Source organism: Antechinus flavipes, chromosome 4 (genome assembly GCF_016432865.1).
Source record: "Antechinus flavipes isolate AdamAnt ecotype Samford, QLD, Australia chromosome 4, AdamAnt_v2, whole genome shotgun sequence".
Classification (NCBI taxonomy): Eukaryota; Metazoa; Chordata; class Mammalia; order Dasyuromorphia; family Dasyuridae; genus Antechinus; species Antechinus flavipes.
The window spans coordinates 445,777,149-445,802,816 of NC_067401.1; the positions used below are offsets into that span (position 1 = coordinate 445,777,149).

At 35.9% G+C, this 25,668-nt stretch overlaps 1 protein-coding gene across 1 annotated transcript in view; it reads right to left on the bottom strand.

Moving 5' to 3' along the window:
* COL24A1 (collagen type XXIV alpha 1 chain) overlaps positions 1-25,668 on the bottom strand; it is a 354,155-nt gene that overhangs the window by 267,313 nt on the left and 61,174 nt on the right. Inside the window, exons 7-8 of the mRNA XM_051999253.1 lie at positions 21,526-21,579; positions 17,366-17,419 (exon numbers count right to left, since the gene is read on the bottom strand). Coding sequence (XP_051855213.1) covers positions 17,366-17,419; positions 21,526-21,579 — 108 coding nt within the window. The remainder of the gene's footprint in view (positions 1-17,365; positions 17,420-21,525; positions 21,580-25,668) is intronic.

A 25,668-nucleotide genomic window follows, 5' to 3' on the forward strand; every position in this document is an offset into this window, starting at 1 on the left:
CATGTTATAGATTAGATGCTAGGAACATAGAGATTTTTTTTAATGATAATGTCTGAACTCAAGGTAATTAATATCTACTCAAAAATTTAAAACAAACATAATTTGTGGTTCAGAGGCATGGATACTAAAAGAGTCATTTTCTACTTTTGATCTGTTTATATCAACCTCAAGTATAAGTTCAGAGAAATATACACTTTAGTACATCTTGTGTTTAGGTTTCCCTAAATGTTAGTGACAGACTTCTTAATTACCCCCTTCCTCTCATTGTACACTAGTGAAGAGTTGTTATGGGAAAGTCTTTGCTAAGATGTGAGAGACTCACAGGGACCCAAGAACAAATATGGAATCACATTATACATTGAAACAGCTCAATGAAAGATAAACAAAGGTAAAAAGTACTAAACAAGAAATCCTCTTCCCTTCAACGGTCCAAGCAACTCACTGCACTGATGAAGAGGAATTGGTAAGGTCTGGTTTGATTTCATGGTTTCTCATGGGACAGCTCTTCAAATAAAGAGTGAGCCTGTTTCTCCTCCCAAAATAAGACTGTTGAGGAAATCTCCCTCATTGTGCCATTATACAAGTGCTTGAATTTAAGAACTCTTGGACCTGCAATGGTTACTTGTAAATTAAGAAGAGAAAGGGAAAGAGAGGAAGAGAGAGGGAGACAAAGGGAGAAAAAGAGAGACAGAGACAGAGAGAGTCAGAGGAACAGAGAGACAGAGACAAAGTCAGAGACAGACATAGACACAGACACAGAGTTGGGGTAGAAAGGGAGGGAGGACTGCTACCTCATCTTGATAATGGGGGAAGATAGTTCTTCTAACAAAAGTCATTTTTCTTCTGGCTCCTCCAGTCCATAGCAAGAGACTGAGAAGTAGGTACTTTCAGAGGTATGCTGGTGCCAACTTAGGAGAGACTATTAAATTTTCAGCATATGCATTTGCTGTTGTTTAGTCGTTTCAGTATTGTCTGACTCTTTATGATCTATTCTAGCTCATTTTACAGATGAGGTAACTGTGAGGTAAAGTGACTTGATCAGGTTCATACAGCTAGTTGTGTGAGGTCAGATCTAAACTTAGAAAGATCCAGCCTCTAGGCCCCTAACCCTATGCACTGTGCCATGTTGCTGCCTGTGCTTAGTACATAATAGGTGAACATTTATACCTCAGAAATTGTCAAACACTACAAATCAGGGGCTTGATTAATATTCTTGTTGACTGTCTAGCTTTCAGAAAGTGATGAAGAAAAATCAATATTATGGGTTAAACTGACGTGTTTCTTGCATTCATTTTCTCCCTAAGAAGTAGCTAAAACATTTATCAGTATATCTCTATATACATGCTTCTATGCGTGATGTTCTTTAGACTAAGTCCAAACTTGGAACACTGCCCTTGGACCAGGTGAATTCCTCATTAACTTGAGAAGATCATATGACCTTCCTGCTTTTTTCCCCATATTTGTCATTTTTTTATTATAACTTTTTATTGACAGAGCCCATGCCTGGGTAATTTTTATTTTTACAACATTATCCTTTGCACTCACTTCTGTTCCTACTTTTCCTGACCTTCCTGCTTTCAACCATTAAAGATGTCAGTAGATAAAAAAGGAAAACCAGAAAAGCCTAGACTGGAGGGAGCGAAAGAAGCAAAGTCTAGGAAGGGATAAACCAGATTAAATTTAATAGAGAGTTCTAGAGAACCGGAGACTGGAGGCGAGGGAGAGGGAGGAAGGGGATTTGGCCAAAAGAGGTTATTTGTTTGTCTCCTATCATCAGTACTAAAGTAGATTATGGGCCTTGGATGGGAACTAGGGGAAGCAGCAAAGGTATACAGCTATTTAAAAAACAAACAACTATTTACGAAAAGATGAGAAAAGGGATAATAGCTGAAAGGTGGCAGAAATGAATGATTTTCTATCTAGTTCATCTTTAGATATTCTATACTGAAAATGTACTCTGAAAATATTAATCAGAGTCGTATAGAAGCAAGTAAATTATAAGCAAAGTGAGTGGCCCGTGTTCATTTATTTTCTCTTTAATAAAACAATACTCATCATTTCTTTGAAAGAAAGAAAAAGTATTTGTTAAATATGACAATGGGCCAGGAATTGACTGTTGTTCTGTGGATACAAATACAAAAGATAGAGATTCTGCCTTTAAAAGTTTACATTTTGATGGGAATGGTGACCAGGGAAAAGTGTTTTGGTCTAGGAAATAGCTGATTGACTGACATAACTTTTCTAACAGGAATGGTAGGTTTCACGTAATTATTTTTTCCTGGACAAGAGATTGAGGGACAGGGAGAAGAAAGGAAGAAGTTCAAGAAATAGAGGCACAATAGGAAGATTGGCTTCTTATATAAGCTGGATTGAATCACTGTTGTGGGTCAGAAGCCATCTAGATATAGTGGGCGATATGATTCTATAGTCAGGTCCTCAGTGATCTAACAGCATGGCCCCAGGACAAGAAACAAAGCAGAGTGCAATAATATTCCATTATATTCATGTAACACTATTCATATAGCTATTTCTCAATTAATGAGCCCTTCCTTTATTTCCAAGTTTTGGGGGAACTTTTTATTTTGCTATTATGCAAGTGCTATATATTTTGACATTCATGGGCCCTCTCCTGTCATTGATTCTCTAATAGTGTATTTTAAGTTCTAAAATTGCTGTATCAAAGGTTATGAGCCATTTAATAGCTCTTATCATATCATCCCAAATTGTTTCTCAGGATAGTGAGCTAGGTGGTTCAGTGCATAGAGTGCTGGACCTGAAGTCGGGATTTTTCTGATCTCAAATCCAGTCTTAAACAGTTACTAACTATATGACTCTAGGCAAGTCACTTTACTCTATTTGCCTCACCAATGTTGAATACATGACCCTGCCTCCCCATAGTCAGGACACCATTCAGTATTTCCATTTTTTTTTTTTTTTTGCTACTTATGGCAATTCAGTGAGTATAAGGAAAAACTTCAGAATTTGTTTGATCTAAATTTTTCTTATGACTAGCTTCTTTTTATTAGAATTCCTATATAGTTTACATATTTTTAAAATTTTTTTTTGAAAGTTGTTTCAATGGTTCTGTCATAAATCTGTGTCAATTAAAGACCTTGAATACTAGACTTTAATCAGAAATGTTTGATGGGAAGATTTTCCCCATTTAATGCTTTCTCTTCCTGTGCCTTTATTGATTTTGTTTGTGGAAACTTAAATATATAGATGATATATATTTATAATAGTATATATAATATATGAAATCAAAATTATCTTTCTAATCTTTTCAATGCCTTGTTTCTTATTAATTTATGACTTCTCCCCCAGTGACAGTTGGGGAAAACAATCCCTTCTTTTCTCCTTTCATTTTGTAATGATATGACCTTTTTTCCAGTTCTAAAAAACAAATCCCCAATTGTATGACTGGCATGGGACTCAATATATAAATTAATTTAGATAACAACAACACATAAAAATGATGGTACTAAGTCATTATTCAGTCATAAGTGACTTTCTATGACCCCCTTTGGGGTTCTCTTGGTAAAGAAGTGGGAGGGATTTGCCATTTCCTTCTTTAGCTCATTTTACAGATGGAGAGGGAACTAAGGCAGAATTAAATGAGTTGTCCATAATCAGACAGCTAGTTAAATTTCCAAGGCTGAATTTGAACTCAGGGATTTTTGATTCCAGGACCAGTATGTCCTTTATTTTTATTTTATTAGTGCAATGCCATGAACAATGAATATATAACCAATTATTTGACTTCCTTTTTTTCTATAAAGAATTTACTATTATATTTATGTAACTCTTGAGTATGTCTTAGCAGGTTAATATTTTTAACCTGTCTTTCTATCATTGCATTGTGGTTTGTGCAACTACTTTATAGAAATATTGCTGATCTTTTGTGGATTCAGTTTATATTCTGCAATTTAAATAAAGACATCAACCATATTAATCCCTTTACTTACTTCCTGGGATTTTCTAAGTAAAACAATCATATCATATACTATAAACATAATTCTGTACTTATCATCACTGTCAATGTTTATACTTTCATTTCCTCATATCTTATTGTTATGACTAGGATTTGATCGGCTAATAAGGAAATATGATTTCACTTCAAGACATATTAAATCAATTCTTTCTTCTTCCCTCTTCTTGACAAACTAGATTTTATGCTCCTTAGTTTATTTTTCCCACAGGTCTTTTTTTTTTTGGTTACTGTTCACTTCTTAGATCTCAAACAATATTATTATTTTAATAGCCTTGTTTGATCCAAGAAGTATGAAAGCATTGATTCAATTGCTTGATCTTTTCTAGAAAATTGTATTTATTTACCTTTCAGCAAGTGGAAAAAGACAAAGGAAAGATGTGCTGGTAGCAGAAAAAGATAGGAGAGAGGTAGAGGAGCTGGAGAAGCCTTCCAAACTGACTGTAGTAATAACAATTACAAAAATAGCTGCATTTATATAATGCTTTAAGATTTGCAAAGCACTGTACATGTTTTCTCATTCAATCCTCACAACAATCCTGAGTTAGGTACTATTATTATTTCCATTTTATGGATAAAGAAACTGAGGCTGAAAACCATAGATTGATGTCTTTCAGTTCATAAAGCTGAGGAGCCAAAGTGTTTATATATCTTTCTTGGTTATTTTTTTTCCTGCTTGGTTAGTTTGCTTCTCAAATACTCTGTCATTCTGTTTTCCTCCCAGAATACAGAATTTAAGAACTAAAGTAGTCATTTAGTGAAGCCCATACTTGAACAACAATCCTATATAACCTAAGTGACAAATGTCAAATGCCACTTTGGTTTGAAGACTTTCATTGAGGGATAACCTATTATCTCCTAGAATGACCCATTCACTTTTTTAATAGCTCAAATTATTATACAGTGCTTTCTTTTTGTTTCAGTCTTGTTTGACTTTTGGTGATCCCATTTGGGGGTTTCTTAACAAATATATGAGAGTGATTTGCCATTTATTTCTTCAGCTCATTTTACAGAAGAGTAACCTGAAGTAAGTGACTTGCCCAAGGTCACCCAGCTAGTAAATGTCTGATGTCAAATTTGAACTCAGGAAGATGAGTCTTTCTGGTTTCAGGTTTAGGGCTCAGTGCACAATACTGCGACTTGACAATCAAAGTGTTTTCCTGTATCAAGCTGAAACTTGACTCTATATAACTTGAATCCCTTACTCTTAATTCTTTTTTTTCTGAACCCAAGAAGAATTCTTCCTTCTCAATGTGAAAATCCTCCAAATATACAACTATATCATCCTTGCCCATCTCTCCTAAAACCTTCTTGTTCAGGGTACAGGATCCCCCTTTCTTTCAACCAGTCCATTTTGGCATGAACCTTCTTGGTTGCTCACCTCTGATGTGTTCTAGCTTATCAATGTTCTTCCTAAAATAAGATAGCTGGAACTCAGGGACACTTGAAACATGGTCCGACAAGGGCAGAATGCAAAAAATATCTTCGCCCTCTTCCTTGACACTAAAGTGTACTTGCTATTTCTAAGATTGCATTTGTTCTTGGATGTTATATGAAAGTGTTGATTCATATTGAACTGGCAGTCCATTAAAAGCCTCAGAAAATTTTAGAAGTGATCTCTGGTCACAGCTGTCCTACCTTGTAATTTTAAAAGTCGACTTCTTAAGGCCAAATGTAATACTTTTTATTTATCCATATTGAATTTCTTCCTATTAACATAGCCTCAGTCTACTACTGTCAATATCTTTCTGAATTTTGATATCTAGTATATTAGCTATTTCTCCCATTCTGGCATAAAGCATGTTCAATCAGACTGCAAATTATATTTTTATCTGAGCCTTAAAAGAAACATTTAACAATGAAAAGTCAAGCACAAATCTCGTGGTGGATTCTGTCAATGACCACCTTTCAAATTGAGATTGAAGCATAACTGACTAATTTTTGGCTTTAGTCATTCACTCGGTTCTGAATCTATCACATTATATCATTGTATCACACTAATACAATATATAGATTATCTATATACACATATACTATATATAAGCACTTATACATATTATGTATATGCATATATGTATCTTACACATATATAATATATATGTACATTTGTGTGTGTGTTTGTGTCTGTTTTTGCATAAAATCTGTTTTCCACAAAGACAGTAAGAGAATTTTTAGCAAATGTTTTTTTAAGGATATGGGTCTTCTCCTTACCTACTAGTTCAGTGTTCCTATTATTTTTTTTCTCCAAAAAAGACTATCTAGTTAAAGCAGACAGTCAATAAGGATTTATTAAGTAACTGCCATAGGGCTAAGTACCATACTTAAGGTGTATAGGATACAAAGCAAAAAAAATGAAATTTCTGGAATTAGAATTATAGGCTTTGAGTTTATATTCCAGCTCTGCTTACTGCCTCTGTAATCCCTAGCAAAGTTACTTAACTTCCCAAAGCCTGACTGTAATGTTCAGGCTAGCTTTTTGGAAGTCCTTCGGACAGGCCTTAGTCTCAGCAGGATAGACACCATGAGAATGGTCAGGAATAGAGTCTAGAGTCTTTATTCTGGCCCAGTCTTGATCTTAGTGGAGGAGTGCAGGAGAGCTACCAGGAGTTTGGTCAAAAATAGAATATCTCATTTCCATCCTTCTCAACCCTTATATACTTTAGTATAATTACATCATTACAGAATACTGATTATGTGTGAACTAGAGAACCATTATATCACCATACTAAGTACTAAATAAACAAGTGAATTAGAGAACCATCATCTTATCAATTCCACTGAGTTAACACTTTGTTTCAAGTATATTTCTTCAAAGGTCCCAGCCCTCTACACCTGACAAATGTAGTTTCACATTATACTTTCTCATCTCAGTGAAGAAAGGAGAGAGAGATGTTCTCATGTCTCCTTTGTTGAGTCAATTATATCATCATGATTTCACAACATCCAATTTTTACTATTCTGCTTTCTACTCTATATTATTGTAATACTTGTATGCAAAAGTTTTTCTGATTTCTTATTTCATATAGTCATTACTCACTATATCAATTATTTCTTATAACAGTAATTTCATTATATTAACTTAACATAATTTGTTTAGCTGTCTCCCAACTGACCAATATACACTTGCCCCCATAGGCACAGCTCCTTGCTCTTTATTTATTTATTTATTTTTGCTGAGGCAATTGGGGTTAAGCGACTTGCCCTGGGTCACACAGCTAGGAAGTGCTAAGTGTCTGAGATGAGATTTGAACTCCAGTCCTCCTGATTTCAGGGTTGGTACTCTATCCATCGTGCCACCTAGCTTCCCCTCTTTGCTCTTTTTAAAGTGTTGCTACAGATATTTTGGCATATTTTGAGATGCTCTTTTCATCATTTGCCTCCTTGGAGTACAATCCAAAAGTGGAATCTTTAGACCAAAGGGTATGAGTATTTTCATCAGTTTTTATAGATGTATAATTTCAAATTGCCATCCAGAAGATTGCTTCAATTCACAGTTCCACTGATAGTATGTTTGTGAACCTGTCTATTCACAGCCCCTATCTAACTAGTGCTTACTATCATACCATAATGCAACTAGAAGAACTAAAGTGCCAAAGATCCTTAGAAATGGATACAAAGCCAATTGGATGGCTGGTGTTCATTATGGAAGAGATATCTTAAGTAAAGTTAGCTAAAGTTGATATTGTGTATTTTTTATGACACTTGGCATTTCATAAAACACAGCCCTTATGGAAGTTTTTAAACCTTGGATAGGATTTAGCTCAAATCTAATTCAAGCCATGACACATAAAATTCAATTGAATATTTCTGGAGATGTTCTAAATATTAATCTATAGTAGGAATGTTGTGGGAGGCAGGGTTGGAACAGGAGTGGCTGCTTAGGGTGTGGAACTGCACTGGATGCTAAATGTGGTATAGATCTAAAAGCTGCCTGGGAGGGGTCTGCCCTTTGGAGGAGCCATTTGCAGATGGCTCTGTAATCAACTGCAATTTGCACCCCTGTTGGCTATACTACACTACCATTCCCCAAACTTTTTGACCACATGCCTAATTCACTTTCTGCTTGAATACCAGTCTAAGTCTGGAAGGGGGTGGGGGTGAGGATGGCAACGTACATGGACAAAAAGACCACATTGAAACCATTGGACTAACTCCAACATTTGAACCAGATGTCTTATTTAAAACAACAACAACAACAACAAAAGATTGGTCTACACTGGGTTCTTTTGAAAAGTCAGTATGGTTACAACTTTCTATACTCTCATCAATGAATAATAAAAGGAAAAGGAAAAAGCTCAGAGCTTGAAGTCTTTCTTCAGATATATTCATGGGAAATGGAGAAGGGGGCAGGGAATCAACTACAGGCCAGAGAAATATTTAAGGAACTTCCAAGGAAAGGCAAAGTGTAATTTCTCTTTCAATACAAGTCAAATACCATTACTACTGAATTCTGTAAGTGGTAATAATTTTTGTTGTTGTTGTCCTACTATTGTTTTATATAGAAATTTGTTTTATTCATTACTTATAATCATTTCAGTGCAGGGAAACCTCACCAGTATAGGTCAGCAACTCCTCTGTAATTCATAGTGTTGGGGAATTCCTTGGAATACCAAAAGTTTAAGTGATTTGCCTGTAGTCACTCAATTAGCATACAGAAGAAGGTCCTACAATTAATATGTAGCTGTTGTTGCTGTTGTTTATTCTTCATCTCCAAGAGGACCATGACATGGGGAGGTGATGCTGTGACATGCAAGTAAATTGGATTTAAGTGAGGGAGGGCTGTGCAAGATCATCTGTCTCACTTTCCCCTCCAGGGCCATCTGGGTAGTGATAAGATAAAGATCAAGATGACTGGAGATGAATGCATTGGGAGACCTTGGTCTTTTTAAGTAAGGTCTTCAACAGATCTCAATTTGTCTGAGGCAATGCCCATTCAGTGATTAAGGCTAGAAAGCAAGAGAGGTAAAGAATCTCCTCTTACACTTAATCAAAAAAAAAAAAAAAAAAAAAAAAGCTAAATAAATAAGTAAATGAATGAATAGATAGATAGGAAGGGAAGGAGGGAAGTGGATATGACTGCTATTTACATTCAAAATGAGTCAATCTGGACCCAAACAATGATCAAATGGGGCTTGGTCTAGGACTTATTGGTGGCCAATTAAAATCATATTGGTTTTGGTTTAAGGCAGAAACAGGGCTTGAAACCTGGACTTCTTTACACTGAGACTATCTATCTCCCATCCCATGCCTCCTGTCATCTTAGTGAATATGAGGTGAAATCTTAAATTGGAAAGGTAATATAAGCTAGCAGCTAAGAGCACTTGACTTGGGGCCAGAAAGTTCTTAAATCCTGTTTTAGATAATTATTGACAATATGACTACTGGGCAAGTCACTTAACTTTTCTAGACTGAACTTTATCATCTAAAACATAGGAATAATAATACTTGGAGCAATACTCTCTTTTGGTTCATAAACTTGAAACTGTAAAGCTGCAAGAGATGTTAGGGCTTGTCTAATCCAATCTCCTCATTTTATTTTTAGGGAGACTGACCTCTAGAAAGGTTAAGTAATTTATCCAAGATGCTATCAAATAAGGGTGCTTTTGAGAGACTTTTGAGAGTTCCTTGTATAGTAAAGAAATAAAATCAGTCAATATGTGGGGCAGCAAGCCTTACCCAAATTAAAAACAGAGACTCTCAAGGTAAAATGCAAAATAAAGGATTTATTAGGATCTCAAGAGAAAGGGCAACTCCCAATAGAGAGGAGTGCAAAGCACAAGCTACAAACACAGGATTATATAGACCCTACCTCAGAAGCCTCCACTCCCAATTCTGACCTTTTCTCCCATTAGCTGGGGAGTTCTAATTTACCCAGAGACTAAATATATACCCCAGAAACAGAGAATACTGGTCAATAACATACTCTTTACCTATTAGGTACTTAATGCTAATGAAAAGGTGTGTGTTGGGGGAACAGGAGAGAAAAGTTTGTTTATCTAAGATAATTGAACACTTGCAGCTTTTAGCTATAGCTCAACTTGTTATTGCAAAGTCTGAAGTCATAATTAGGGCATAGATCGAATCCCCTTTCTTATGAGAGGTCTTCACTCGATATATTCCATTCAGTCAATAATTAAACAGATTAATTCAGACCATTCACTGGAAGGTCAAATACTAAAGCTTAAATACTTGGGCCACATGAGAAGATGAAACTCACTGGAAAGCAAAAGGAAAAGGGGACAGCAAAGGATGAGATGGATAAAGAACTGAGAGGACTTTGAGAGATAGTGGAGGACAGAATGATCTGAACAACTGAATAACAGCAACATACTCGTGCTAAGTGGTAATCTGAACTCTGTTTCTTAAATGCCTTATTCCTCTGCCACCTTTTCTGTTGTGATCAAATGGGAGAAAGTAAATTAACTACTTAGAAAACTTTAAACTCTATAAAGAGTAATTGTTATTGTGAGGTAGGTCATTAATACTCACTTTCCCTGACTTCAGAATAATAACTCATATTTCCATGGAAGTTCATTGAAGGAAAGATTGTTATATTTGTTTCCCTTGTATTCCATCTGATACATAATATCTATCATCAAGTATTTATTAAGTGCTTACTATGTGTCAGGGATGGTTTTATGCAGTGGAAGTACAGGGATGAAGAATAAGATGATCCCTACTTGCAATCAAGTCACATAATTATAGAAGGCTGGAAAGCTTGCAAAGCGTTGGGCCATCCTTATCTCATGTGATTCTTATGGGGGAGATAAGTACATATAAAGCATCTATACAAAGTTAAATACAAATTTATGCAAGGGAGGCAGTTTGGGAGAAAGGATACTAGTAATTGAGGGGATCAGAAAAGTTTTTATGCAGAAGATAGTTGGAGTTTCATTCCTTAAGAAAGAGAGGAGTGTAATTAGGTGAAATAAGGAGAAAGCGCATCCGGGGCATTTGGGTTATTTGGGCAAAGACACAGAGATGAGACAGGGGAGAGGAGGTCTATGTAGTGAAAGAGAAAAAAACAATTTGGCTGGCACAGATTGAGAGAGGGAGTGTAGCAAATGAGGCTGGAAAGAGAGTTTGGGGCCAGGTGGCATATGGCTTTAAAAACTAAACAAAGAATTTCATATTTTACCCTAGTGGCAAAAGAAATCCCTGGATTTGAGTGTTAGAGTCCTCTGATCAACTCTGTATTTAAAGAAAGTGACTTTGGCAGAAATCTGTGAAAGGGAGAGATGAGGCAGGGAGACATTTTAAGAGATTTTTGTAATAATCTAGGCGAGAAGTGATGAGTATCTCAACTAAGATGGTTGCCATGTGAGTTATTAAGAAAGGATCAGATGTATGTTGTGAAGATAGAAATAGCAAAATTTGGAAACTAGATATATGGGGGTGAGAAACTGAGGAATCTAGAATAATGTTGTGTTCTAAGCATGACATACTAGAGAATGGGTGTTTAATAAGTGTTTGTTGTTTGACCAATTATAAAAGTTTACTGTTTACAAAACTCCTTTCTCATAACAAACCTGTTAAGACAGGTAGCATAAACATTATTGTTCTCATTTTATAGATGAATAAATTGTGTCTCAGAGAGACTAAATGATTTATTTGGCCATGTTCAAACAGCTAGTATTTAGGGGCAAATTTTTGACTCAAGTTCAGTATCCTTTTCCATTATACACGTCATGCCTTATTTTACTCCTTTAACTGTCCAGACCTTATTAATATTATGAGCTGGCTTGTCTTCATCTGATATTCCTTGGCAAAGGGACCTCTATGAATAATCATATCATATGATAGAGACAATTATCTATTCCATTTCTATGCAGTCTGTCCCCTAGTCCATGATTTCTCCTTACAATCTCCTTTTATCTTTTCTTTTTGTCTTCCTCCCATGAGAGAAAGCAGGAGGCAAATGTAGAGGTGAGCACAGTGCCCAAAACCACAAGTCGTACAAGAATCATCACACAGCCAGGGACTATTCTCTGATTTCTCCAGAGAAGGAATACAAGTCTCTGTCTGACCAAATCTGTCCTTCAGTAAGAGAGGTGTGAACACAGCTGTAACATTGGACAGCTGAGCAGTGAGCACTATCCCCAAATTTCCTCCTTCCTTTCTCTGCCCAGACTTTTATTGGCTTTGATAGTATGTCTCCCTGTGGTCTGTTTCCAGTGTGGTAACTAATGCCATCTACACCTCTTTTAAATGCAATTTACAAAACTGCCAGGAATTTAAAGACCTTTCCCACATGTGAAAGAATGGACTTCAAATCCCAAACCTTCAGGTTGGGTCTTGGCTCTCCAAGTTACTAACTGTTTGACTGTTGGCAAGAGATCTAAACACTCCAGGCTTCATTTTTCTCATCTGTAAAATGGGGATCATGCTATTATTTATATTCCTTATCTCAGTTTTGATACCAGAAAAATATTATGTAAATGTGAGCTACTTAATCATATCTATTTCTATAGCTATAAATGGCATCTTTATTCTCATACAATAAACTATTTCTGCTAAACATAAAACTGGAAAAAGCAAAAGAAAATTGTGAATTGAATTTTATGGCCCCCAATCCCAATAACTAATTTTGACAATTCACAAATATTGCAGAAATTGTAGGAAATTCATATTCCTTAATATTTGGGAATTAGAAGATAAATTGACTAGAGATGTGGATCTAGGAGATGCTTACACAGGAAAAAACAACTGAACTTTGACCTATTATCATCACTCAATAGCCAGTTCATCAACAAGCACTTATTAAGTGTCAACTGTGTGTCAGGCACAAGGATAAGAGTTGGGGGTACAAAGAAAGATAAAATATAAAGCCTTAATCTCAAGGAATTTAATTGTATTAAGGACTAATTTCTTAAATTGTTCCCAACTGGAATTTAACCCACTTGGAATTTAGTAATAGTGCCAAAATGTATAGATCAAAAAAGTCCTGTTTTCAAAGTATCCTCTCTCCTACGGAATAATAGCCTCAGACCTCCACTGTGATCCAAGGATAGATATCATTAGCTCTTTATATGCTTTATCACATAGCCCTGATATTCAAGAATTTGGGATACTATAAGAAACAGCTAGGTTATTCATTAGATAAGATACTGGACCTGGAGTTCAGAAGACCCAAGTTCTAATTCAACCTCAGATACTTACTATTTATGTGACCCTGGGCAAGTCACTTAATCCTGTTTGCCTCAGTTTCCTCATTTGTCAAAAAAAGCTAGAGAAGAAAATGAGAAAACACTCCAGTATCTTTGTCACCAAAAAAATAATTGAGGTCAGACACAACTGAACAATAACAAATGGGTTTAGAACCAGGAGTTCTTAACTGTGTCCATGATTTTGGAAAGGGGAGAAATGACATTGGCCAGCTAAATGGCATAGTAGATAGAGTCAGGCCTGAGGACATGAAGAACTGAATTCAAATTCAAATCTAGCCTCAGATACTAGCTGTGTGATGTGACTTTTTTATATTTGCAAAAAATATTTTCTAAGAGGTGAGATGGATGCAAGTACTTTCACTGACATAGTAGCCCTTTCTTTGCCCTTAGCCTGTCTGCTTGAGTTAGGTTTTTTGGTTGCAAGATCTGGGGACTTTAGATGACTGATTTCTCATTTTAATACAGAAACTTAACCACCTAGAAGTAATATGACATCATGACTGGTCAGGGAATCAGGAAGACATGGATTCAGATTTGGTTTCTAACACATAAAGGCTGTGTAACTGTGGTCACTTAATACCAATGCCCCAAGAAATTCTCTAAAGACTGAAAAAGTACAGAACAATAGTTGTTGTTCAGTTGTATTCAACTCGCCATGGCTCCATTGGGATTTTCCTGGCAAAGATACTAAAGTGATTTGTCATTTCCTTTTCTAGCTCATTTTACAAATGAAGAAACCAAGTCAAACAGGATTAAGTGAGTTGCTCAGGATCACATAGTACTAAGTGTCTTGGTAAGATTTGAACTCTGGGAGACTGTGCACTATCGCGCCACCTAGCGCCCAAAGTGCTTGCTGATCTAATTTGGTAAAGAATTTCCTCAGGAAATTTTCTCTGTATCTATAAAAATAACAACAATTGCCAAATATGAGGCACTTCAAGACTGGCAAAGCATTTTACATATATCATTTTGTTTGATTCTCATCATGACCCTTCCCCCCAAAAAAACAAAACAAAACAAAACAAAACTGAGTACCTAAATATAATAGATTTTATGTCTCAAATGTGTCCCTCAAATTAAGAGACTTCCCATGGCTCTATGCCAGTGTGTGTGGTGGAAACAACTTCTCTTGAACAAGAGATAACAAACTGTTGAATATTCGTTGGGAAATATACATTACTGCTGGAAAACAGCTAAACTGTGAGATGATGACAATGATACAATCTCATAGCTAGTCAGTCTAAGCCCTGAGGGATTGTTAGCTTATCTGAACTCCATCTTGGACAGTTTTAGCCCTGGGAAGTTTCCAAAGTGATTCCATACACTTGACCCTGTAGGGTATTATTAGGATGGCCACAGGGATTGGTTTGGGAGACAGTTAAAGAGAAAAACAGAAAATAAAGCAAAAGAAAAGGAAAATCCAAAGAACAGTTCATAAAATTTTCCTAATTTCTTAAGAAAAAGTTGACATCAAAAAGAAAAAAAATTATGCATATTGGGAAAGTGTAGATAAAAAGGGAGAAAAAGAAACAAATCTTATATATTCATTGTACAGGTGAGGCTGAAGGAAATGGTAACTGTCTTATTTTCTTGATCATCTATTTCTGTCTCAACCCCATTTGTAGTTTTACAGAACTTCCTGAAATTCATCTACTCTTTAATTTTCTCAACACATCTATACACCTCGCCTATAGACATTACATGTATTTGGGAATGCTCTGAATATGGCTACTAGCAGGGGAGTTTTATTATGGCTACTGAAGCATTCAGGCACTTCCCAGCGTGAAAGAATTATGAAGTCACGATTAACTGGCATCCAAAAACTACTTGTTTCCCTTGGCAAAATTTTCAGCTCCTCTGACACACACACTTGAACCCCATTCAATTCTCTTGCTGAAAGACCAAATACCAGATTTAATATTGAGCAAGTGAATGAATGAGTGGACAATTCACAAAGTGGATTAATAGGTCAGTAATTGGTTTTTTTTTTTTTTTTGTTTTGTTTTGTTTTTTTTAGTGAAGTTACTCTGTGATTCGATATAATTTTCTCAGTAGGTGAAAGAAAGCAATGAGTACTGGAAATAGAATCAAGAAAACTGGATTCAAATTTCAACTCTGGATTTTATCAGCCATGCAACACTTTAATAAATGATTCTCTGTGATATTCAGATTCCTTCTCTGTAAAATAGGAATAATTATACCTTCTTGGGAAACATCTTATTGCAAGTGGACCAAAAGCAGAATTTGGAGTCTCAAAGAAGAGAGAAGAAGAAATAAACATTTATTATGCACCTGCTGTATCCCTAACACTATGTTAAGCATTTTATAGTATTGTCAGAACTCATCAATCAACTTAACAATAATACACAAAGAATAAACAGTGGAAAGAATACTATACAATAGAAATGAGGAAATCTGAATTCTGTTTCCTCTTACTACTATTGCTTTGAATATCAATGTAGTGTACTGGTTAAAATCAAAGTATTTTCTTCTGTTTATAAATATGAAGGAACAGTCTTCTCGGGCTTATTTGGTAACCACCTTCTCTGAATACTTACATCTAAATACCTGTTCAGATTCTCCAAGTTGGAATTGCAAATTTCACAACCATTGGAGTGACTTGAAAGCAACAGATACCACTGAATTAAAATTGAAGACTTTGAGAAGCTCCCTTAGAAAGTAGCCATTAGTACGTCTTTCTCTTATAAGAACTGTCAGTGTTTAGACTGCAGTAACAATCTATTCATTGCTCCAGATATAATAACTATGATTAATTCCATATTATAAGGTCTTTGTAAGGTTGAGTCTACAGAATATGTCAGTACATACATGTATATTGCTCTTTGCTCAGGGGTGCACTAAGTAGTATTTAACATGCCTATTTATAAGTTTATGTCAAGCCCAAACCAATTAGAGGTAAGAAGTCTGGAGTCTGGTGGCTCCATGGAGGCAACTTCCTATACCTCAAAGAGAGCCTGCAACTCTGCTACTATTTAGGAGTCAGTATAAACTGAGGGCAATCACAACCATAGCATGATCACCAGTGGACAGATTCTTGCTATTCACTACCTGTGTGACTTTGGCCAAGTTATTTAACCTCTCTTGACCTCAGGATTCTCACCTATAAAAGGAGGACAAGGATGTATGATCTCTAACATCAAAGACATCTAGGTAGTATAACAGAGTGTTGGGCTTGGAGTCAGGAACACTTGTGTTCAAATACATGTGTGGCTTTGGGCAAGTCACTTATCTCTATTTCTCTCAATTTCCCCAATTGTAAAATGGGAATAATAATAGGAACTATTTCCTAGGGTTATTGTGAGGATCAAATGATAGAAAGGACAGAAGAACAGAAAGACAAAAGAAAGGAAGGAAGGAGGGAGGGAAAGAAGGGAGGAAAAGAGGGAAGGAGGAAATAAGCATATATTAAGTGCCTACTAAGTACCAGGCAATTTGCTATATGCTTTAAAATAATTATCCCCTTTGATCTTTACAATAACCCTGGGAGGGAGATACTGTTATTATGATCATTTTACAGCTGAGGAAACTGAGGCAGAAATCAAGTGACTCACTCAAGATGAGCAAGTATGTGAGGCTGAATTTAATATCAGATATTCCTGATCATAGGCCCAATGCTCTATCCACTATGGTGCCATGAGCTGATTCTAAGAATCCCAGAACCTCTAACTCAAAAGGCATAAGCCAGTCAATCTGAAGGCTTTAAATGCATAAGTATTTTCTTCCCAATATCCTTGACAAGCCACTAGCCTTCTGCTATATGAAAACCTCTAAGGATGAGGGGAATCATGATCTCTCCATCCTGACCATTGCATTTTTGGAAAGGCCCAAAGATTAAGTTTTTTCTTTGCTCTGAGCCTCTATGGACCTCTGTCACCTGCAACCACTATCCCTAATTTTGCAAACCTCTGGGGCTGAAATGGACAGGCCCCACCCCACATTTCCATCCCAGCCTTTTCAAGTCTCTGCTAAGAACGTCAGTTTTTTGATTCCCATGTTTTCATGACAACTTTAAATGGTATGATTTCAAGGACCCTCTCTATCCTGGTAGTACTCTGATAATGCAAGGCTTCGATTTTGATGAATCAAAGACATGACAGAGTAGATAATAGACTTCTAATTCATCTGTAATATATTACATCCTTTACTCAGTCCAAATGCCACGAGGAAAAAAAAAAAAAACCTCTCTTACCTTGTTGCCTTGAAAACCGGGGGGACCTATTAACCCAAAGAGTCCTGGATCACCCTGTAAACAAGAAAGATATAAAGATTTTATTTAATAGAAAAGATTTTAAAAATTAACTTTCCCCTTAATTGCATTACAGAACTGTGAATTGTGGGCCAAGATTCTTTGACTTGTTTTGTGAAACATGCTTCAAGGTTTAGAGCAACTCCTATCCTCAATTTGTCTTCCCCACTCACTCTAACCTGAATCTCTTCTTCCCCTAACCCTAACCATATAACACTCTTCATCAATATCCTGCCACATAATCATATTCTGTTATTGAGTTGTTTGAGTCATGTTCGACTCTTTGTAACTTCATTAGTAAAGACAATGGAATGGTTTGTCATTTCCTTTTCCAGCTCATTTTACAGATGAGGAAACTGAGGAAAACAAAGTAAAGTGACTTGCTCAATCTCACAGCTAATGTGTCTGTGGTCAGAATTGAACTGAAGAAAGTAGTTTTTTTTTGACCCCCAGGCCCAGCACTCTGTCCACTGTTCCACCTAGCCATCTTATTCTGTTGTGTGTCACATTTAAATGAGGCTCTATAGGAGTGTTCTATCACACTTTTCAGAAATTTTAAGCTCTAAAGAAAACCATAATTACTGGTTTTGTTTCTGTTTTCTATTTTTTTGAGCCTCATAGCACCCAGTACAAAACAGACTATATTGTAGGCACCAAAAATTCTAAGATGAATTGACTTGAAATGAATTGTCACATTACACAGTAGAAATCGGAAATTGGAAGAAATGCTTATTCATTAAAAATGATGGCCAGGATTTTTAAAATAGGGATGCACTGGGACATAGGGGGATCTGAAACATAAGGATTCATTAGTAGAGGTATTCTTTATAGAAAAGTCCCTGAAAAAAGTAAAGATTGGCAACTGTTCAGCAACTTATATAAGAGGTAACATGATAAGGTAAAAGTAACAAGAGTAAACATTGAGTTAGCTCTTAAAAACTTACAAAATCACTTTCTAGTTTTTCTGAGCCTCACAATAACCCTGTGAGGATTTTACTTATCCATGAGATTTTTATACAAATCAGAAGTTTGATCCCTACCAAATCACAGTTCTAGGTCCTATTTCTAGTCTTGCAGAGGGGCTGGGATCTCTATTGGTGAAGCAGATCCTTCGAATTATCAATAAACTTCTGTTTGACCCACTCATATTTCTGAATCACATGTAGATTTGAATATTTCTTTCATACATCACTATGTTGGAAATATATGTTCTTTTCAATAGTCAGTGTTCACTTCAAAGTCATTATCAACATGTTATTAAATTCTATATATTTCTACATTTCTCCTTAACAGTGTTAACCATAATGAGCATATGAGCATTTCAAAAGCAAACTGGTTTAAAGGCTCCTCCAAGCTACCCTATATTTTTACATCAACAAGTAACTGGCAAAGAGAAAAAAAATCAAAGTACCTGGTTTATTTGTCTTTGCTTTTGCTGGGAATTCTATTTTAGGCTGTCACCAGAACAGAGAAGGCTTCTGTTTTCTAAATTTTGAGAGGATAGAGTGTACTATATTTATGCTTCTAAAAACAGGCCTCTTGAGTTCAAAGATTCGGATTCCCTTACATTGAGGGTATAAGTCAGCTGCAGATAGGAGAGCAGTGAATGATTCCATTCCCAAAAATAAACTTGCCTTCCCTTTCCAAATAATTTCACCAATGAATTTATTTGCACCAGGAGAAGAAATCTCTCCAGTTCCAGGAACCACACACCTGAGGATTGCTGGTGTGAATTAGCTTAATCCTAAAAGAAATAAGGATGTGCTGAATAGGCTTATTCTATAAGGCATGAAGAGAATGGTTATCAGGTTGCAGGGAAGAAACTGGTAAAATACTTTGGGACTAAAAAAAAAAAAAAAATGAAACGAAGCCAGCAAGCACGCGCCACATAAACAAAGACACCCTATAATTGTCCTGGGGAGCTCAAATCTCAGTCTAAACAGAGATGTGGCAGATGCCTCCAGAAAGATCTTCTGTGTGACTGAAGCCCTGCATTTATGAATTTGTCATAGTGTTTACAGGAATGTTAGTTATTATCATGTAGGCTTCTGCTTTATTTTCATATAATGCTTGAGAATTCTCAAACATTTGATAGTATAGTATATGAGATAGTATAGTAATATGAGAAATAATCTTAGACTTTTGGGGATGTCTTGTTACATAGTACTCCTAGGATATGCAAAATATTTTATGTGATTAGGTTAATTCATTTAGTTCTCACAGCCACCTTTTCTCACAGCTATTTTCCCCATTTTACAAATGAGGAGACTGAGGTGTTAGGGATGCTTGCCTAAGGTCATGTGGGTCACAGGGAGGAGAATGAGCATTTAAGCCCACATTTCTCACCTCCACTGTAGGACTCTTTATTCTGCCAATATGCAAATTTAACCTAAAGCAGAAATAACATGGCCTGGCTAACTCACTGAACTAGGGTGAGGATCAGGAGAGATAATGTATGTGAAAGCCAAAATACAAGCCAAAAACAAGGCATTATATCCATATATGCATATATACATGTGTGTGCGTATAATACATACACTTACTTGCTACATAAAGGTAGGGCCATTAGGTGGTAGCACAGGGCACAGAGCACAGGGCCTGCAGTCAGGAATATTCAACTTCCTAAGTTCAAATCTGGCCTCAGATACTAACTAGCTATGTGATCCTGGTCAAGTCAATTATCTCTATTTGCCTCACTTTCCTCATTTGTAAAAATAACCTGGAGAAGGAAATAACAAACCAGTCCCTGGAGAAGGAAATAGCAAACCAGTCCAGTATCTGTGCCAAGTAAACCCTAAATAATGTGGGTGTTTTCAGCAAAAATAATTGGGTATATAATACTTGAAATGGTTTGTCCCCATTTGAGGTTATGAAGAGTTGGACACAACTGAAAGTGACTGAACGACACATGCATATATGAACATACATATAGTTATACATATATGTCTATATGGCATACAGGGGTGTGTGCATGCATTATATGAGATGCAACTTAATGGCATAGTGCTTGGTGTAAACAAGACCTGAGTTTGAATCTTGCCTCAGACACATAGAAATGATGTGATATTTGACCTCAGTTTTTCCATCTAAAAATTGGCAGACCAAAATTAGCATCTATTTATATGATTCTTAAATCATGTTAAATATTTTCCAAAGTGCAGTATATATGCATTAACAATCTATGTATTATGTGTGATATGTGTATATTGTTTATCGTATGTTGTATGTATTTGGTCTGGGTCTGCAATTTCATCTCCCTGGAGAACTTTGAACGTGAAAACTCCCTGATGTGACACAAACCATTAACTTTGTAACTCATAGTTTTCAAGAGTTGCCATTTACATCAATAAACTCACTTATTCACAGTAACAAAGTAATTATGTAGCAGGTCTTTAAATTGTATCTTCCTGATTTCAAGTAAAACCTTGTTTTCCTTTTATCTCAGTTTCTCCAGTCTGTGAGTATAAATGCAATTAAACCAAAATTTATCTATAATGAGAACAGGGATTAGAGCTGTGGTTTCTCTGGTCCAGGGATCTCCCAGATGAGAAAAGTTCCTCTATCTGTATAGGGCAGCCCCCTTCTCTGCAATTTAAGGTCCTAGAGAATTGCCTAGGATTCCGAGAAGAGACTTGCTACTATGTGTCAGAGGTAGGGCCTGCACAGAGTCCTCCCAACTTCAAGATCTGTTCTCTATCCTCCACATCCTAATGGCATTGAGATATATACATATATATGTATGTATATTACATGTATACATATATATATATATGAAATGTAAAAATACTTTAGAGAACATGCTTTATTCTTCTTTGTATACTACCCTCCCACCCACTCCCTCACTTCCACAGAGTTCAGAGTAGTACATGCTCTTAGGATCATATTCATTGAATAACCATCAGCAATAATGGTTCAAATAAATCAATAAATCAGTAAACCATTAAGTCAATGAATAAATGAAATTAACACAACGCCCAGGATGAATTCCTTTTAGTACTATAGCAATTCAAAAATATATATAATGAGTGAAAAAAGAAGCAAAACAAAATTAGAAAAATAACTCATGAGCATGACTTTTAGATTTTTTAAGGAAAGCTCCTTACCTTTTCTCCGGTTATGGCTTGACCTGGTGATAACCCTGGATCTCCTTTAGGGCCCTAGGGTGTAAGAATGAAAGAATAGTGAGGGGCAGATTCATGCACATTCATGTTTCAGCAGTCACTAGGCATTCTGAACTTGGCTTTTCCTTTGGGAAAATCATTTAACTTTCCTAGGCCTCAGTTTGCTCATTTGCCAAGGGAGTTGAAATAGATAATCTCAAAGTTCTCTTCTAGCTAGGAATTCATGATTCCAAGAATCTATTAAGTATCCTAAAATTTGGTTTGATGTGAGGACAAGAAAGAAAATAAAATCCTTATGAAAATTTTAGCAACAAATATGTTGTCACTTTTGTACATGATACCATTGTACATTCTAAAAAGTTTTAAATCAAAGTTATTATAGTTATTTGTTATTTATCTCTTCTAGACTTGTTTCTATGACTACATTTGAAAAGTAACAGTTTCTTGAAAATTAATCAGATTTGTTAAGTATAAATTCTTATGTGAAGTAATTAAGGACTGGAAGCCAGTTACAACTCCTACTTTATGTATATTACTGCCCAATTCTTATGGCACATTAGAGATGCAGGCCATAAAAGTTGCTATTCCTACTGAAGTATAGTAGAATAATGTGGGTGTTTTCAGCAAAAATAATTGGGTTTTCTCACTTGTCAAAAAATCTTTTACTTGCCATAATAATAGAAACAATGCTTAGACGGCAAAAACTATTTCGAGATTCCAAAAGAGAAAGAAGTACATCATTTAAGACTCTCGACAATGTGCTTCCAATCTGCCTTTCCAGCCTCAACTCCCTCTCCACTTCATTCCAACCAAATGCTCCCCCAAACTGAAAGTGAAATTTTCAACTTCTATTAATTGCCTCTTCATGGAATACATTCTGTTCTCATCTACCCCTTCACACATTCTGCTTCCTACCACATTTGTTTAAGCACCATTTCTACCATTTAGTCTTCTCTGATAGTTCAAATGTCCTCATTTCTCACATGGATCTTTTCCTATCTATTTAGTTATTGAGATTCCCTCAGTCCCAAAATTATTTCATAAATTTTTACATCCAGTAGAACATAAACTCCTTGAAAGCAGGTGCTCCATTTTTGTCTTTGTAATGATTCCTATAGATAAAAAAAAAACTACTTCATGTTTCAAAAAAGGAAATACTTCACCAGCCCTCCTACTTTTTCCTCCATCCAAAAGTGTTCTCTTCACACCAGAAAATGTGGTTTGAATCATTCCATTGACTAAGACATCACTCCATACCCTGTCTTTTATTTATAATGGTACTTCCTGCATCCTCCCCCATCCCAATAGAATGTAAGTTTCTTAAGGTCAGGAACTACATAAAGATTATATAGCCTATGCTACTTGGTTCCAGGGTTTTCTAACCTCAAAAAATGGCCTTTGGAGACCCTTGCATCTATATCCTCTTGATGATATTAGATATTATCAAGTGCCTTCTCTATGGTTTATGATCTAGGGTTCCCTGCAATATGAAACTGGTATTTACCACCTGGTACTAAACAAAACAAAATAAAAACACAAAAGCAAAAATTTTGAGACATTAGGTGGATCTTCTACAGATCTACTATGAGGGAGAGGGGGGACACAAAGAATCCATCGGATGATAAAGCATAGATAGGTAGCTATATCTACCAGTGGAAATGATATCCACTTTAATGAGCTCATAGATCCAATAAAGAACGCTAACTGGTACATGGTCAAATCAAGGGGGAAGCTCAGCATTTTGTGGTCACTATTAAATGACAAGCCGGCTATTGAGATTCATAGCCATCTAAAAGATGTCAACCTAGCAATTGAATAGGAAAAAACAATGACAAATTTTGGCATGACAAATACTTATTTCCCAGATCATAACACACAGTTGTTGATGGGTGGCCCATTGAGTTGGGTCTATTAGTATATCTTTGTCAGGTCTGTTTTTTAGATAGACAGTGAATTGAGCCCACAATTAAAAAGGAGGAAGACAGCAAACAGGATTGCATTCAGTAAACTGCAGAGAACCTTAGACAATTTTAGGATATTTTTGACTGCCAAAAACCTCTTCTTTTTATTTTCAGGAAAATGTATGGCTACAAACTATGATAGATCACAATATCAGAAGAATCAAAATCGGGAGTGATCCAACCTGCAATGAGATACACATGCTAGGTGTAAATAGGAGATGACATATCAATAATGACCCATATATGATAAATTGCTTAAAAGGCAACATGCAAGCAAGAAATATGTAATTATTTGGAGTTTGTGGAGCCAATGTAAGAGGCAACAGAGGCAATTTAAGTCCCATCTTCATGAAAAGGGCCTACAGGAAAGTCTCAGTGTCGTTGTATTTATCATCTATGGGGAATTTATGGAAAGATTTAGACAAGAATTAGACAGAATTAGAAGGCATGGATGTGTTACAAGGCATGGGTGAATTACTACCCATGCTGATAGAGCAAGTATTCTAATCAATTGATCACAAATCCTTGACTTACAAAAGTATGAATAATTTAATAACAATGATAATAATAGCTAAATTTTATTTATAATTTTAAGATTCACAAAGTATTTTTAAACATTATCTTCTAGAGGCAGCTAGGTGGTGCAATGGATAGAGCACTAGCCCTGAAATAAGGAGGATCTGAGTTCAAATCTCATCTCAGACACTTAAGCTGTATGATCCTGAGCAAGTCACTTAACCCCAATTACCTTAGGAAAAAAAAGTATTATCTTATTTTTGTCCTTATATATTTTTGGGAGGTAGGAAGAAAGGACCAAGATGGTGGAAAGAAAGAGGAACAATCATTGATTAAGCTCCTATTTTGTGCTAGGTACTTTACTAAGAGTTGACAAATATTAATTCATTTCATCCTCATAATGATTTTAGGAGACAGGTATTATTTTTATTACCATTTTACAATTGAGGAAACTGAAGCATATAGACATGAAATGACTTGGCCAGGGTCATGCTGCTAGTAAGTACCTAAGGCTAGATTTTAAATCATATATTCCTGAATCCAGGCCCAGAGGTCTATTTGCTGTATCACCTAACTGTATTAACGGAGATCATTTTTGTTAATTTCATTTAGGGATGAGGAAAATGAGGCAGAAAGGTTAGGTAATATTTACAGGATTACACAGATAGTAAATGTCTGAAGCCAGATTGGAATTTGGAACTTGCTATCTTCCGGTCCAGTGATCTGTCCACTAGACCAAATACTCATCTCTACTCAAGAACTATACGTAGTTTGTGCTATTAGCAAGTACCTCCCATATGCCACATACTTGAAAAAATCCTTTCAATACCAGAGAATTTCTGAGTATATCATCAATAAACAATACTAGATCCTCTCAGAATTTTTCCTCTATATTAGAATTTGAAGTTCTAATTGTTAGGAGCCCACAAGGATTCAAAATCACAGGATTTGAGAGTTAGAAAACTTCCCAACATCCATTTAACTCAACCCATGCATGAAAGTGCTGCTACTAAAGAGTACCATCTTGGCAATAAGGTCTCTTTAAATTTAATCTCAGTTTCCCATTAGAACCTAATTTTCATGACCTCATTGATTGATTCATTCAATCAACAAGTATTTATTATACTCCTACTGTATATGAAATAAACAGGGCCTGCTTTCAAGAAATTTCTACATTTACATGATGGATTTATAACGTGAATGTAATTTTTTAAAAAGTCAAATCACTAAGCATTCATGAAGTTTCAGATAAAGTGCTAAGCATGGAGGAAACAATACCTGACCTCAAGGAGCTCCCTCTCAATCTAATGGGATGATGACATGCAAACAATATGTACAAACAAGATGGACACAGAATAAGCTGGAAGTAATCTCAGAGACAGCACTAAAATTAAGGATGATAGAGAAAGGCTTCTTGATACAAAGGATACTTTAGCTTAGACTTGAAGGAAACCAGGAGGTAAAGATGAGGAGGGAGAGAATTCCAGGCAGAATAGGGAGATGGGGTGTCTTCTTCAAGAAATACCAAGAAAATCAGTGTGCAGCTCTCAGGGTATATGAATGGGTATGTATAAGGTAAAGGAAGACTAGAAAGGTAAGGAGTGTCCAGGTTATGAAAGGCTTTGTAACACCAAAGAGAAAATTTCAT